At 28.0% G+C, this 17,503-nt stretch overlaps 3 protein-coding genes across 3 annotated transcripts; all 3 read right to left on the reverse strand.

Moving 5' to 3' along the window:
• Positions 1-7,205: 7,205 nt before the first annotated feature.
• OCT59_011083 (uncharacterized protein) lies at positions 7,206-7,697 on the reverse strand (the record flags this gene model as incomplete). The annotated part of the gene is made up of 2 exons (XM_066136280.1): positions 7,206-7,479; positions 7,552-7,697. 2 exons carry the CDS (start codon positions 7,695-7,697, stop codon positions 7,206-7,208), a joined length of 420 nt encoding a protein of 139 aa, XP_066000919.1.
• Positions 7,698-8,082: 385 nt separating this feature from the next.
• Positions 8,083-8,382, reverse strand: OCT59_011084 (uncharacterized protein; the record flags this gene model as incomplete). The annotated part of the gene is made up of 1 exon (XM_066136281.1): positions 8,083-8,382. The coding sequence occupies one exon, from the start codon at positions 8,380-8,382 to the stop codon at positions 8,083-8,085; it is 300 nt and encodes a 99-aa protein (XP_066000920.1).
• Positions 8,383-11,856: 3,474 nt separating this feature from the next.
• Positions 11,857-16,370, reverse strand: OCT59_011085 (uncharacterized protein; the record flags this gene model as incomplete). The annotated part of the gene is made up of 7 exons (XM_066136282.1): positions 11,857-13,008; positions 13,085-15,665; positions 15,795-15,878; positions 15,960-16,019; positions 16,099-16,128; positions 16,224-16,234; positions 16,368-16,370. 7 exons carry the CDS (start codon positions 16,368-16,370, stop codon positions 12,367-12,369), a joined length of 3,411 nt encoding a protein of 1,136 aa, XP_066000921.1. The 3' UTR covers positions 11,857-12,366.
• Between the last annotated feature and the right edge of the window lie 1,133 nt (positions 16,371-17,503).

Genomic DNA, 17,503 nt, shown 5'->3' on the forward strand with positions numbered 1-17,503 from the left:
TTGATACATCAGATATCTTAATATATCAGATATTTTTACTAAAACTAACTGATCTGATTTATCAAAATTGCCTATATATAAATCATGATATAACTTTTATATTTATTTTAATAATCTTAATGTTATCATCTTTATATGAAAAAAATTACAAATATATATATTTATATTTTTTTTATTGTATTTCACATATAATGTTGTTAAGTATAAATTAAACTGAACCAAGTCTAACTGGACTGATGGGGTTGATAGATAAGTTAATAGAACTAATGGAAAGTTAATAGGACAAATATTAATAATCCCATTAGTTTGATTTAGAGATCTAAATCAATTGATTTGGTTTGACTTTAGTTTTAAGTCAGACCAAATTAAACTATTAATAACATTATTTGTACAATATCTTTATTACAATATTTTAATTATTTAATAAAGCTATTATTTATATCATTATATTATTTAATTTTCTTCATATGAGCCAATTCTTGGAATCTAATTTTTTTACACAAAAATAATTTTATTAAAGCAAATATGAATTATTATTTATATAAAAATAATAAATTTATACTAAATAATGCAAAAAAAACTAATTAATTATATAATTTTTGATTTTTTTTTAATATAAGATATCATTAAAATTTAAAAGATCAAATATAACTTTTATGACAAAATCATTGATAATTCTTCTTAGAAATAAGCTATATAAATAAATTTATATTCATTTGAAAGAGAAAATCGAGATCTATTTAATAAATCTAAAATCAAGTGAATTGAATTACTAGTTATTCAGTAATCATGTTCAGTATATTTATTGAATTTTATCTCATTAATTACTTTATATGTAGTGATTCAATTTGAATGATCTTTGCTTTTTAAGGTGATGCCAACTTTTATTTTTATGTTTTTGTTATTATTTTATTATTATAATATAATTAACTTTGATATTATTTTAATATTTTAATTTCAAAAATACCTTAAATATATCTTGATATATTTTAAAAATTTTACAAAATAATTTGAAAACCATTGTATTTAGGTTTATAAAAATATTTCAAAAAATTAGCCATTTTTAGTAAAGCATTCATGATAATAAAAAAAAAAAATAAATCCCAGATTCGTACTTACGAATCTTGGTTCATCTATTCATTAAAAATCCACCTGAATCTATAAAAAAAAAAGAACAGTTAGTAAACTATTCCATAATAATAAAAAATAAATAAAACCAAGATTCTTAAGAATCTTAGTTTCTCTTTTTTGTTTCTAAAACTTTAAATAACAAAATCCTCTTTCTCTTTATTCTTTTTCTGTTTTTACCTTACAGTTTCATGAACAATTCAGCATTCTCCTACATGCCCTACAAAAAAAAATAATGAAAAGAAACGTTAGTTTGTTTTTTAACTTTAAAATATTAAAATTCCCTTTATACTTCCTCCATTCCCTATTTTTACTTTAAAGTCCAGTTTTGTGTTAAAGTTGATATCCTCCTATGTATTCGAAGTTGCCACAGATGTGTTAATAATATTAAATTATCTCTATAGTGTTGCAGGTCAAAAGTTAAACCAGTAGTGTATTTGGAGATAATGGTGAATAAGCTTGAATTTACGAATATCGCAAATTTTGTTATAGTGAATATGATGGAACATTAGTATCTGGGTGTTGTGTACAATCAATGCAGGGTATTATTCCTGTTAGGTAGAAATGTGGGTAATTTCATTGAAGGATATTATGTGTAGACGTATAGATTGGGTATACAGAATGATTGATTGAAAAATATACTCATGTCACACTTGAAATTTTTAATATGTATGTAGAGGATGTGGTTATAGGATTGTGGTTTATATACTAATATTCACTGATTCAGATTTTTTTTCAGTTTTGATTCGGACTTAAATGCATAACAATTTTTTTTTCACGTAAATGTGATAATATGTGATTTTTATATTATGAAATAATGATCAAGAAGCCAACGTGATGCCTGTATAATTATATCAACTTCATATGAAATGTTTTTCTAAAATGAATCTGATATTCAACTTGATAAAATCAATAAAACTGCTATAAATCATTAAACATTATTTAAGTGGTTAAAGTGTTTTGAAAGTAGTTATAAGGAGTATGCCAAGTAAAATGGGATGCATTTAATTAATGATAATGAAACTCCAACTAAGTGAAAGAATAGAATTTGGGATTGCTTGATGTATTTTAGGAAAAGAAATCTCCATACTTATTCTGAAAAAAAATAACTTTTATGCATACAAAACACTGCCATACCTTGTTGATGGAAAGGAATATTTCCAAAAATGTGAAATGGCTATCTGTTTTTCATGCAATCAACTTGTATATTTTGGAATAGAAAACTTTTCAGTAAATAATGGATTGGTAAACCAATTTATAACTAAGAGATTCAAATATATTACCTTTGATGAAATATAGTCATAGCTTATATCAGAAATAAGTTTTGCAAACTAGATTTTAAAGAATATATGGAAATGAAATAGCTGATCTCATTGGACAAATAAATGGATTTCATCAATATAATTTGCAAATTAGTGTTACTTTGAGGTTTATAAGCAAAATCAATTCAATATCAAAACTGTATCAAATATATAATGTATTGATATCTTTTAATATAAATTGAATTAATATCATTCAATTTAATATTGATTCATCATGATATTATAGGAATATCTTTCTAATAACAACTAATATGACATACAATATAATATTAAACTTATATTATTTTAATATAAAGTTGATATGGTGCCGGAAGTCTATACTTGACAATAAAAATGTAACACTTAAAAATCTTTCAACTCCTTAAAAAAATACAATTTAGAAAAAATAAACTGGTAATTTTATTCTTTGAGGTAAGGTTGCTTGCTGAAACCTAGGGGTTTAAGCAAGATGTCATTTTACCGAAAAGTGAAATTCTGCCAAAACTATATTAAAGTTATATTAAAAAACTGGCAAAAATTTGAAAAAAGGTAAAACTGCCGAAACTTATTATAAATGCTGAAACTGCCGAAACTCTTCCGAAACTATAATAAATCTATAGTAAAATTTTGACAAAACTAATTGTAGGATTTTGAAGAGGTTTAGACAAGCAACTTTACTTTGAGGTAAGCTCTATCAAATTACTGATCAATTTTTTAAAAGAAGATCTATGTAAAAATTTATAAGCATTTGAAATTGCATGATTTCATATGATCAGCCCAAATTTGAAACAAAATATGTTGGCCAGAACTTATGATAATTTTGGCCGACTCCATACATTGTGATAATGCCAGCCTGAATTATCATAATATGAATCAAATGTAATTTTTTTTTAAAAAAAATTTTTTATCAATGTATGACTTTTATGAAATGGTAGTTGTGATTTATTGCTGAAATCTATTTTTTCTTATGTTTTATCTTATTTGTAATAAAAAATTTTCAAAATCTGCATTTTATTAGTACTTTATACAAGAAATCCCAGTTTTTTATTGGCTGAATTCCCAATCACATGATATAGAATCAGCTTAGAAAATTGAAATAAAATCATGTGATTGTCAAGTATAGACTTCCGGCACCATATCAATAAAACATTGAATTGATATTATAACTGCATTATAGTGATATAAAATTAACATTAAAATAACATTAATTCATAAATAAATATTGAATTAATGTCATAATTGCATTATAATGATATAGATTAAGATATTTAATTAATATCATAATGATATTAAAATGATATTTTATTGATATAAAAATTTATTTTATATATAAATTTTTTAAATTACATTCAATTAATTTTATTATATATTTTATTAATTAATATAATAAGATGAATATTACTATATGGTGCTTTATTTAGTTATTCTAAATATAGTTCTAACTACTTGTTATTAATAGTGTAAAACATTGTTCCAATTGGTTCGATTCTAATAAATAATTAACAAAAATTTGTGAAAAGTGATATAAAATATACAAAAGAAGAAAATCAAAATATTAGTAACATTTTATTTGTTAAGTTTGTTAAAGAAAAAATACAAAAAAAGTAATATCAAAGGTAAACATGCTATCATTAGAATTCTCTCATTGAAACGAATCCAATAATATAAATTTTATTAAAATCGAATTACTGGTTGTATTAAAAACAAGGATATGTAGGATAATGAAATTTTAAAAATACTCTGTAATACGCAACTTTTGAAAAATTTTAATATACTTTTTCTGACTTTAATAATAGGCACGAGTTCTACATGTCTTCCTTTTGGAAAGAAGTTTCTTAACATTAAATGTACAAATGGAATAGGTAACTCTTGATTAAAACCTGTTATATGAACAAAGAAATTTCTATTCCATGAATATAATTGTTGTGTTTCCTCTTGGTTTAATTAAAGATATTTTTTTTGTGAGAGAAGGTCTTTAAACATTTGTTCACATTTATATATAGTATGGTTGGCCACTATTAACCATTTATCTTTGAGTTGCTGGCAATAAATTAAATGATTATTATCTTCATTTTCTATAAGACATAACCTGCCCATATAAATCATATCTTCTTTCTTTTATAGTTTCCAGAGTTGGTAGTAAGTTATTTGTAAGTTTCAAGTGTTTAATAAAATTGTTATTTACTGATGTTGTTGTGCAGTTAAATCCTGTGTTCTTTTTAAATAATGCCCAAGTTACTTTCTCTTCTATCATGTGTGTTACATCTTGAAAAATTGTTCTGTATGTGCGATTAAAAGACCATGATGCCTCTAATGCAGACTACATAAATTATCTATAAATTTTCTGATATGTCTATTTACTCTTTTACCATCCAAATATAAGTCAAATTTTAAGTCCTTTTGCTGTGAATCATTTATTGTGATGCAAGTTAATTTTCCTGTGTCATTCTTAGCCACTCTGTTTGCTTTTTTATCGCCTTTTGACTCGAAGCCAATTTTCGACTTTTATTAGTTTTACTTCTAAATGTTTGCTATCAATAAAATTGATTATACTACTAATTATGCTGTAATTATTGCTTTTGCACTATATTCGTATTTTATCTTTTTCATTCATTAATTTTATTTTTATGTGATTAATGCTATCTATCACACTAGTCAAAATCAAAAAAATCGGACTGATAAAGATATTGCTTGAAACTATTTTTCAGTTTCTGAAACTGAAACTAAAACTAAAATTAAACCTGAAATTTGTCTGAAACTCTAAAACTATTCCAAAACTCCCAAAACTAGTCCAAAACTTCTAAAACTAATCTGAAACTCCCAAAACTAGCCCAAAACTCACTAATTTTGGCCAAAATTAAAATTCAGCCAAAATTATGATATTTTTATTATATGACGTTATACCAATTTCCTAAAAAGAAAATTATGTTTCCCAGTAAAATTGGAAAAATTAGTTATACAATAGTTACATAAAATTCCAAAAAAGGAAATTTTAATGTTAATCATTTTATTGAAATGGCCAGGATTATATCAATAATTTTGGTTAAATTTTGAACTTTTAGTAATAATTTTGGCATTATAAATTTTGGATTAGTTATTAGTTTTACCAGTTTCAGATTAGTTTTACCAGTTTCAGGTTAGTTTTACCAGTTTCAGATTAGTTTTACTAGTTTTACCAGTTTTGGAAAATAAGAAAATTTCAGAAATAGTTTTACCAAGTTTTGGTTTTGACAGTTTTAGAAACTACTAAGTTTCAGGTAGCATCTTTAATTGGACATATGAAAAATTAGCTAAAAATCAAACTAAAATCAATTAACATTACAAATCAGCGGGTTACATATTCCCCCTTCAACAAATTGTGACCCCACAATTCTAAATAAGTTAATGAAAATATTACTAACTATTATCTATCTAATTTATCTATGTTTCTATATACTCTAAATTAAGAATTGAACTTAGATCTTGATCCACTAAATCAAGCATGCAATATTCTCTAACTTGCTGCATTTTGTTGATTATCTTACGTCTTCTTTTCTTGATCCAATTGTTGTTATATGTTTATCATATTTTTCGAATTTAGTATGTGATCCCTATAAAAAATTTTTATCTGAATATTTCCATTATTTCTCCGTGTCTTCTGTAAAAATTCTGTGAAAATGATACATTTACAGATATCCATGTTAGCAAGATGAAAATTTCCATGATTTAAAGCTATAAATTCCATTAAAATAATACATTCACAGAAAAAACATGGAAAGATAAAAAACGGATCAGATTTTTTACAGGGGATTATTCTGAATTTCTTTGTAACTTCTTCGAGATTTTCATGTGATACTTTATGTTTATTACTGTGATATCTTCGTATTTATCACTGTGATATCTTCGTAATCATCACTTTATTCTCTCATAATTATCACTTTATTCAGAAATTTTTATGGTATTTTTGTACCAGATTTCTCTTAAGTCTTTTCTCTAAATTCCCATTAATTTTTCCTAATTTTCAAATTATTTTTGAGTCATATGATTTCAAATCATGTGATCTTCTTCTTTCGTATGATTATATCTGTAAACCATTAATCTTTGATTAATGTGGCAATTTTTCATCATAAGAAAAATGCTAAAAGAATTGAAATTATCATTATTCCAAGAGTAAAATACTGTGAAATAAAATTTTTCTTTTCAAAATTTTATTTTGAACTCGGTCACAATTCAATCCTTTTTATAAGTTTTCCTGATTATTGATCTCGCAATTTCAACCATTCTTTTCTCAATTCTGAATATTTTATGGACTTATTTTGTTTATTTTGTAATAATTCTCTCATATTTGTTAATTTCTTTAATTGTGGTTGTAATTATCTTTTTTTTCTCTTGTCATTTCAATTCATCCTTTAATTGGACTATTTTGCTAAGTATTTTATCAAACCTTTGGATTATTTCAATTTTATCTTCCATGATTATTTCCATATTTTTAACTTGATTCGAATTTTATCCTTTTTATTATTAATTTTCATTTGATCTATTACCTGCTTTTTCTATTGCTTTCACTTTGTTTATTACATACTGTTTTTTTTCTTCATTTAGTTTGGAAATGTATGACCATGTAAATTCTTTAATTCTCATAATCCTTTTTCTTCCTCCAATTTTACTGAACATTTCATAAACTTTAATTGCTTTTAATACATTATTTGCTATTGTTCTGTAATTATATCCTGGCATTCCTTTCCATATTCTTTTATTTATTTCTTCAGCAGCTTTTTATCTATCCATCCTTTCATATTATTCCTCTCTTTCTTTAATTACCATTTTTGCAAATTGGTATCCATTTATTATTTGTTTTAATTTATTGCGTTCCATTTTTCTGAATAATTTTATTATATCCTCTGATTCCTCATCAATTCCTTCTTCTAATACATTAGATTCTTCAGTTATCAATTCTTTGATTAGATTATCCAATTTTTCTTTATTCTTGATTTTCCTTTCTTGGTAAATACAACTACTTTTGGTTTTATCAATAATTCTCTTTTTTCCATCACCGTTTTCAAAATTAACCCTTAATTCTTGATTTTCATCTCATAATAATTATATATATTAATTCAATAAAGATCAATAACTTTATACATACATTCTTTTTCTCTCAACACATCTACCATTATACATTTTTTTTCTGTTAACACATCTACCATTTCTCAATTCCCAGTCAAACTTTTGTTTACTAAAATTATTACAACCCTCCAAATTAATATTCATTTCTTTAGCTTGTTCAATCATTTTTTTTTCTTCTTCAACAATACTATCCCATTTCTTAATTACAAATTTCCATAAACATTTCTCACATCTTACTCATGTGTATTGTTTCATCATCAGCATTATCATTTGTTTCCATTATTTTTTCATTATTTTGATTTTCATTGTTGTTATTTTCTTGATCTATAATATTCTCAATATTACCATTTCTGATATTATTATTATCACAATTTTCCTGATCTTCAATATTTTCTTTATTGTTTCTTATGTTGGTATCATTATTCCTTCGATTTGTGGTATTTTCAACATTACTATTTCCATTATCGTTATTATGATAATTGTTTTTCCAATTTTCAGATCATTATTATATTCATCGTGTTCTGCTATATTTTCACTATCATTATCCTCGTTATTTTTCTATAATAATGTCATTATCATTTCTGATATCACCATCATTGTGATTCTTTACACTTTCATTATCATCTTCGATATTTACTTTAGACATTTTTCTTTCAAATCTCTGTTCATAATTTTCATATATCGTGTCTATCATGAAATTCTGTAATTCTCTGATTATCCTTTCATATGTCCTTCTTTGTTTTTCTGTTTTCAATTCCATTTCTTGTGTTATTACCATTACTTCATTTTCTGTAATACTCACTTTTACTATTACTTCATTTTCTTTGTCAGATTCTAAACTATTCATCATTTTTGCTTTTCAAATTTTAATTTAACCGAACAGATGTTATTGGTATTATTGGTATTTCCTTTTCTTTATTGGATTTTTCTTTACTTGAGCCAATTTCAGGTCCTTTTATATCTTTTTCTTCTTCTTTTTCATCACTTGATAATTTTTTTTTATATATATTTTCATCATCATAGTAATCATTATTGTAATAGTAAATTTCTATTCTGTCTTATCCTGATACTCCATAATCAATTTGTGTTGCCCTTTTCTTAATACAGTTACTTGCATAATACCCTATGTTATTGCATCTATAACATACTATCTGGTCTTTTTCCACTTTGTCACTTGTACATTCTTTAATAAAATGTCCTTTTCCTCCACAATTTTCACATATATTGTTTTTCCTTTTAATGGTATTCCTTCCTTCTACTTTGCATCTATTTGAATAATGTCCTCTATTATTACATCGATAACATATTACTTGATCTATAGACTTTTCTTTATGCTGACTTACATTGACTTCATTTTTATATTGATCTTTCAGTTCTTCTATTTCTTTTCCAATTTTGATCATTTCGATGGTGATATTTCCCAAATATTTATCTAAATTCTTTATTGATTCTTGCATTTAATTGATCCTGATAATTTATCTTGTTTTGATCAAAATCTTATCCTTTTTATACTTTTCCTGTTATTTCATCCATTTCGTAACCCATATTCCATAATCTTATCGGTTCCTTTTTATCAGTGTCAATTTCATCTTCTTCTGATATTCTTCTAAAATTCTTTAATTTTATATCATTCAACTTCTATAAATTCCAACTTTATATTTTTAAAATTTCTATTTATAACTTTCCTGTCCCTGCTATCATTTATATAGCGTCAGCTTCTGGGTACGCTTTTATCCACAACTTACCAAAATCTTCTATTTTTAAATTTAATTTTCATTTTCTTCAACTAATGATTGGCGTATCCTCTTTTCAGGTGAATCTAACCTTTCAACATCATTTATAATCATTAAAAGTCATCAGCTATCCATTGGATTTAACTAACCAATCGCTGTTCTCTGCCTTCAACTAGTTTGATTTATACTGGGCTTATCTCTATTTTTACCCATTGGTAATACTACCTATTCACTGCAGTAAAAGTATGATAGTTTCCAGGTTTGTCAACATTTTTGTTTATTACGTATTTCTTGACAGTAGGTTTCTTTACAATCTGTATCCTTCATCTCAAAACAACTTCTGGATTGTTGATTTTGAGTATCCAATTTGACGTAACTATATGTGATTCTCTTCATGCTGAAGGTACATATTTTCTCAATTTAGAGCATTATCCAAAATTTAAACTTAAAGCTAGCATGCTATGCTATGATGAACTCATCGATAAATTGTTGCGTTTTCCCATTATTAACCTTTACCTTTAAAATTCATTTTTATTTCTCCAAATGGAATCTCTCAGGTACTTTCGCAATTTCCTGAAAGAAGACTCCTTGTGCTTTCTATCAATTAAGTGATTACTCACATAACTCCATACTTACCGCTTTTTCACCTTAAACTTTTGAAATTAGATTTTAAGATTCGATAGATCCTTAATAATCCATTGGTTCCTCTTTGAACCCATCAAAATTTCCAATCCCAGTGAGATCCAAAAATAAATTCTAAAAATAAAATATTGACTAATAATATCTGTCAGTGACTTACTAACAAAATTATATTTCTATTTTTATTCGACAAGATCGTTATTATTATATAATCGTCTTATAATCCAAATTTAACACTTATGATCATACGACGATCATTTTCTTTCGGAAAGATGCATCATATGAAGCAGGCTGATCTCCTCCTAAGAGTCGCCACATTGAATCAGGCTTTATAAATAAAAATTGAACAAGGTTAGTAATACAAAACACGTGATAAACAAAAATTAAAAATTCAACTTCAAATCAATTCTGAATTTATTCATTACGAATAAGTCCTCTATTTATACAAAACTTAAATATAAAAATTACGCAAATAGAATTTGCTAAAACTATGATGTAATAAATGACATCATATACCCAGTTTATACTCATATGATAGGAGTGATATCCATCATTTGTGTATCATATCGTGGAATCAGTTTATACTCATGACCTGGAGTGATTCCTTTCTTTTATATCCTGAATCAATTCATATTCATGATCTGCATTGCTTGCTAATCTTTAATATCATTTCTTTAATTCTATAATTCCTGTTTACCTACGACCATAAATTTTCATTAATTTATGCTTAGTTCCTGCGGATTACAGTGCTGATACAATAGAAGAACAATCAAATTCAGAATATCAGTATCCCATTGAGTTTTTAAATTCCATAACAATTGGTGGACTTCCACCTTATAAATTAGTATTAAAAAAAGGATCTCCAATACTATTATTACAAAATATTAGTCCATCAGATGGCCTGTGTAATGGGAAAAGGTTAGTTTGTTGTTCTTTTCAGAAGAATGTTATTGAGGCAGAAATTATTACTGGAAAACATGCTGGAAAACGTGCTTTTCTTCCATGTGTTACCCTGTCTCCTACAAATGCTACTTTACCTTTTACTTTTAAGCATCGTCAATTTCCAATACAACCAGCTTTTGTAATGACTATTAATAAGTCACAAGGTCAGACATTAAATTGGGTTGGATTATATCTTCCAACTCCTGTATTTGCTCATGGACAATTTTATGTTGCCTGTTCAAGGGTAACAACAAAAAAAAAATTTAAAGATAATTACCACTAAAGATGATAATAGAAATTTAATAAATTGTACTTATAATATTGTATATTTAGAAGTTTTCAATAGTTAGAAATTATAGTAATACTAAAAATTGTAGAAATAAATGTAAAATGTAAATTTACTTATATAGTTTATTATTTTTTATATATAGATTTATTTTACATTATAATTATTATTATATATATAAAGTAAAGAATAGAATGTTGACGTAGTCAACAGGTACTACTAGTTATAGTAAAAAAACATAATTTTGGCCAAAAATGCATTGTAATTGTTAAATTTTAAATTGATATATTATAATAAAAATGCAATAGTAAAAGTAACTTACATTGATAATTTATTGGACAGGTATTCTTTATTTTTTTTACATAATTTTTTTTAGTAATATTAGATGATGTTCTAAACAAACTGTATGCCTACCCCTATATCCATCCCCGAAGGGGTAATGCATTGCCAGCATTGGTCGAGATTGGTCGTCTATATATACCACCTCAGGTTAGAGCTGTATGAGGCTCCATACAAATTGGTAGACCACCTGAACGGTGGTAGGTGCCCCCGCCGACTCCTTTCTAACCCGGGTACCAAGATGTCTATTTTTTACCATATAATTTTCTATCAACTAATCCATCAGGCACGTGATCATTTATTAATTCGAATAACATGAATTTCTACAGGTGCCATAATTTAGGTTTTTATTACATACTTTTATATCAAAGTAAACACATCTTATTTGTCACATAATTGGACTATATCATTTATTGAAATAAAAGGAAAAAAAGAAATAAAAAATTACATTGATTTTAAATTAAAGGTTTTTTTTTAAAAAAAATAAAATTTATACTGAATCTATTGGTATGATATTCGCAAGAATATAATGAAAAATGCAGTTAATATTTGAAAAAAAAAAACGTTTTGTAATGATTCTATCTTACTACAATATTAATAAAAAAATTTCTTCGTAGGTTAAAGATTTAGTATTTACAAGTCCTATAAATTATAGGATCATCGAAATTTTTTATTACTAAAGAGAGAGAGAAAAAAAAATTTTTTTTGAAGCCTTGTTAAATGAAGTAATGCGGGTTCAACAATACCTTTGTTATACAACTAAATAATATCCTTATTCTTTTACACATTTTCCTATAATCTTCCAAAAGAGTTTTACAAAGGGAATTAAATAAATTCTTTGCATATAATCAATTAAACTAAACTTGGTCATTAATTAATTCTTCCTTTTCCATTTTCATAATACCTTGATATTCTTTTCATTATCAGAAACCCAAAATTCCCAAGCCATAGCATAACCTTTTTCAAGATTTGATACAATTCTTTGGGTATCAAAAAGCCTCATATTATCGCGATTTAGAAAGAGTTTTTTCCTCAATTCAATAAGTTCACCAACCCCACTTCGATGAACTTGCGGGGGCATAAAATGTGGAAAATTAGGTTGCCAATAATTATACCTTACGGACCTGGCAAGCTCGATCGCCCTTCGTTCATAATCAGCATGATCTTTGGCAATCATTTTATCACCGGACCCGGTTGCTTTGCATATTGAGGCAGCAACTCTCGAGCACCATTTATGATCATTACCGCAGAGCGTTAAGATTGGAGTTCCAGACCATAAAATATCACACGCTGTAGTATGCGCATTTACTTGTGGTGTGTCTAAAACTAAATCGGCAACTCTTCCACGAAGAATGTGATCATGTTTACCAGCTATATCTGTAAAATGAATGCGGGTTGCAACCCCTATACCAGCCCATTGTAAAGCGGTGCTGTACAAATTCTTGGCTCCATCCGCAGGAAATTTTAATAACCATAGGATAGAATTAGGTACCTGTGCAAGAATCTCCAACCACACCTTGAATATAACTGGGTCAATCTAAAAAGAAAGCAAGGTTTAGCACATTTGTTAATCTCTATGAACGTAACGAAATTGTGTAATTGAATTAACTCACTTTATATAATTGGTTAAAGTTTGCAAAAATCACCCAATCATCGGGAACACCTGGAAATAGTTGTTGTCGCATCTTCCAACGTTTGTCTTCCTCAAGAGTCCATTGGATATCTGCACGAGTTGCAAAAACTGTGCCTCTTATGTGTTGATCATCACGGAATCCTTGTTTATGATCATTTACAAAGTAGGTATCTGGAAGGCTGAGAATTTTCTCAGGGTATACCCAAATATTATCATCATCTTCTTCAGGATCTAACTCTTCACAAATATCACCCACGTGATGTTTTGTTTTGCGTTTAAATGCTTCTTCATTTGTCAACAGAGGTGGAACAATCATATCATCAACAATATTATAATCAGTCCAAAGACCACCCATCGTACCTGCAAAGCCCATATGTTGCATTTGAATAGGTGCAGGCCTAGCAGCAAAAATGTGATTACGGTCTCCTGCTGTATATCCGTTTAAGTTGATCAATATATGGATGCCATCTTGAATGATCTGATCACATATATCTTTTGTTGAGCTTCCGCTACAATCTCTAGGGTGATCACAACCTGTCATAATTTTTTGTCTATATGCAGAACCATCATCAGGATTTAATGCATAAACATAAATCTCAAAATGCTGTCTGTTATGAAGTTCAAAAACTGATTGCATTAAATGAGCAAGTGGATGATCTTTTAGGTCAAATGATACATATCCAACTTTAATTCTTGGAGATGGCGGTGGCGGTGGAGGAAAAACGGTATCTGGGAGCCAATTGGCAGTAAATGCATCATATGCAATATGTAATGCTTGACGGTGACTGACTAATCTTATTTGCTTTGGACTAAGATCATAAGTAAATGTATACCATGGCTGTACAGGACTTGGCGAAGGTTGTGGTAAACCGGGTGGAACTTTTGGACGAAGATATTTTTCATTATATTTATCACCACTTTTACAAATTGCTACCTGAGAAGTCTGTGAAATAATTTGATTCCCATAATATTCAATGTACCAACGATGTTGCACACGACGTGTTAATTTGTTAATAAGTCTTAATATAAACCCGCCTTCATTTTTTAAACTCGGTGGATTTTTTGTAGAAGCTATCAAATCAGCCCTTGCTTTTAACCATTTATAGCATGGGTCATCGGAATTAAGTCCAACGCAAAGAAAATTGAAGAGTTTATGCAACCCTCCAAATTGTTGAATAATTCCTTCACCAAACTTTGCCCCCTCCTTTATAAAGTTGTCAACAACATCAGATACTCTTCCCATCATTCCGACTTTTTTAGGAATGTTAGAGAACATCAATGTATTGCATTGATCTACATAGAAGACTCCAACACCACCCCGTTTTGACCAATCGCAAACTGAATTGAGCGCTTGCGAATAAAATGTCAAAGCATCAGTGTTATCTGGATTGATTGTGTAAGCAGTTTCAAATAGTCTTAAAGCCTCTTCCCATCTTCCTTCACTCCTGCATTTTTCTCCAGTAACATTACATCCTAAAACGTATCTTCTTGTTATTTCTTCATCGTGGGGTTTGTTTCTTCCGTATATCTTTTGATAAATAAAAGTAGCCTCGATTAAATTATTTTGGCGCCAGTAAATATCCGCCATCGCCATATAAATATCTGGATTATTGGGATCAAAAAAAACTGCCTTGTATAAAAATTTCAAAGCTAAATTTGGTCCATCAAGGATTTCTTGACCCATCGTAACTGAATCAGAAATTTTAGTCAATACTTCTGCAAGAAAAAGAAATGACTCAGTTGTTGGATATGTTGCAATTGACATATATAACAGAAGTAAAGATATTGATCGCATTGGTGTTGCATTTAAAAATTTTGAACATTTTACTGGATCTGCTTCAAATGCCTTTGAAATTTCAAGGAATCCTAAAGCGGCATCTTTTTGTGCATACTCACGATCATGTAAACTAATTATAAAAGTGTGACCAGGCAGATATCCATGAGCAAATGGGAATAGGTAAGGTAATAAACCCCCGAGAACAAAATCAGGATCCATGAAGAAACTTGGTATAGGAGAATTTACGAAAGAATGAGGTTGTAAACCGTTTAATAAAGTAACAGTTTGCTGAACATTCACGTAATTTTGTATGCAATAGCCATAAAAGTTGCAACATCCTAGTATATGATCTATTAAATCTACAAATTGAAAATTTGCACAAGCTACTACGATAATATTTATGAGATCTTCAATAGAATCCTCGTATCTGTTAAGATATTGCTTAACCAATGCTCGCCGTCGATATAATGATTGTATTTGATTCCACTCGGTATTTGGTATCGTGTGTTTTATTGTATCTAACCTGTTAATCACGGCATCCAATACTTCTAATGCTTCGTTGTAGTAATTGTAATTTGGATTCATGAACGCTGTGATAACGGAGTCGATCCATAACCAATCTGTAGGTTTGTGTAATACCGATTTTTTTGCGTGGAAAATTGCCTGTGAATAATTACCAATCGACCAGTATGCCTTTGCCAATTCCGCATTGTCGGATTGTAGCTTCAATGCTTCTAAATTCGAACCGATCGGATCCTGCATATTGTTCCAAATCGTTTGGCACCTGTGCGTATTCAAAAATATCCGGCCGCCCGTCGAAGTCCCGTTGCCGTATTATAAGGTAAAAATACTGTCCCAGAGAAAATAAACCTTCTTTTAGCTCTTCTATTATTTATTGTATAGGAAATCCAACCAATCACCTAACAAAGGAGTCAGTTGGTTGAGGGGAATGTTGAAGATCGAGCGTGATAAATTGTTGAAGCATAATTTTGTAATCCTATGTAATTATTTGAAAAATCATAAAAAATTGGGAAACAAAGTTTCTCACTATTTACGAGTGAACGAGACACTTACTTACAGAAAGAAAAAAACGAAAACTTTGTAGGTTTTCGTAAAAGAATGGCAAAAAGTTTGCTTGCTACAATTTTATTAATAAGGTTTTATTTATTAATAATGTTAATAATATATGTAAGCGTTTAATATTGAAAGAAACTTACTGGTTTATCTTGTTAAGAGCCGCTACTTCTCTTTTTGGATATTATAGGCGATGTTAAGAAAAGCGCTTTATATAGACACCTACATATTAATTAAAAAAAATCGTTAAGAGAGGGGTTTCTTTTACCTATAAAGTGACTTTCGAAATCAACATTTCGGTTTTCTTAACAAAAGAAAAAGAATTTTTTGATTAAGTTACAAAAAAGTATAGGTGAGAAGAACATAGACTAAAAAAAATTACGATTTTATGGTTTAAATTTAATTTTCAAACCATCAAACCTCTCGAAACTCTTAGCAAAAGAAGCTTTGTGTAATAAATTTCTGGAATGTTAAAAACATGATATATGCAAAATATATCATACCTTAAAAGAATAGAACAAGCGAAACCCAGAGTGAAATTCGGAAAACGCTTCTTCACATGCAAGGAACGGTGTCTAGTACGAGAGAGAGTTTTGTAATAAATCGAAAGATCAATATTCAATAATCAATGATGGAAAATTCATGCAGGAATCACATAAGTTAGTGTCAGGACCTCTGGGCTAAGACACGATTGACAGTAACTTTTTAAGGCAATGAATCGATAGGCTAAGCTTAAGTGAATAAATTGATTGACAATATTCAAATGAACTATAGTACATATAGTAAGGAAATTTATTAAGTAAAATTCTTTGATTACTATTTTTTTTAATTTTTTTTTTTCAGCGCGCAGTAATGTTCCAAAAGTTTAAAGACTTGAACTATTTTGAAATGATTTTCATCTTGAAACGTGAAATACAAAATTTCTCCTATCGAAAACAAGAAATCAAAGTGTAATAAAATTCATACAATTTACAAGTTAAATGTGTTTGGGGCAATGAAATTTCAAAGCCACATACAATACTAAACAATAAAATATATTACGATATTATTGTGATATTTTTTTAAAACGCGTAATTTCCAATTTTAATTATCAGTTTACAAAAAACTTGGCACTATGAAATCATTTTAGTTACTACGGACAGTACAAAATTACTAACTACAAAGAAGCAACTTAAAGCCATACAGGGTGCAAGGGGCAGAGTAGGGGCACTCATCATAATGTTGATCTTGGTTGTTGCACTGCAACTTATTCGTCTAAGTATTGCTATTCATTGTTTGTCAGAGGCGGCCGCTATTGTATGACAAATAAATAAAAGGCTTTTTAAATAGTTTTTGCTGTATGTAATAAAGAATCGGAATTCGGTCCTTCTCCGTCAAATTGATAATCCATTAGAATATTGTTAAAAAAGTCTTCTTTATTGAAAGATTGCCAACTACTTAATTATTAAAACTTTGAAAAAAAGAAAAAAAGAAGTTCCTAATAATGCTAATGACAATTTAGGTAAAATCGATTCGCACTATTAAATTAATTATGCTACATATTTGTGC

Source organism: Rhizophagus irregularis, chromosome 19, assembly GCF_026210795.1.
Source record: "Rhizophagus irregularis chromosome 19, complete sequence".
Taxonomy (NCBI): Eukaryota; Fungi; Glomeromycota; class Glomeromycetes; order Glomerales; family Glomeraceae; genus Rhizophagus; species Rhizophagus irregularis.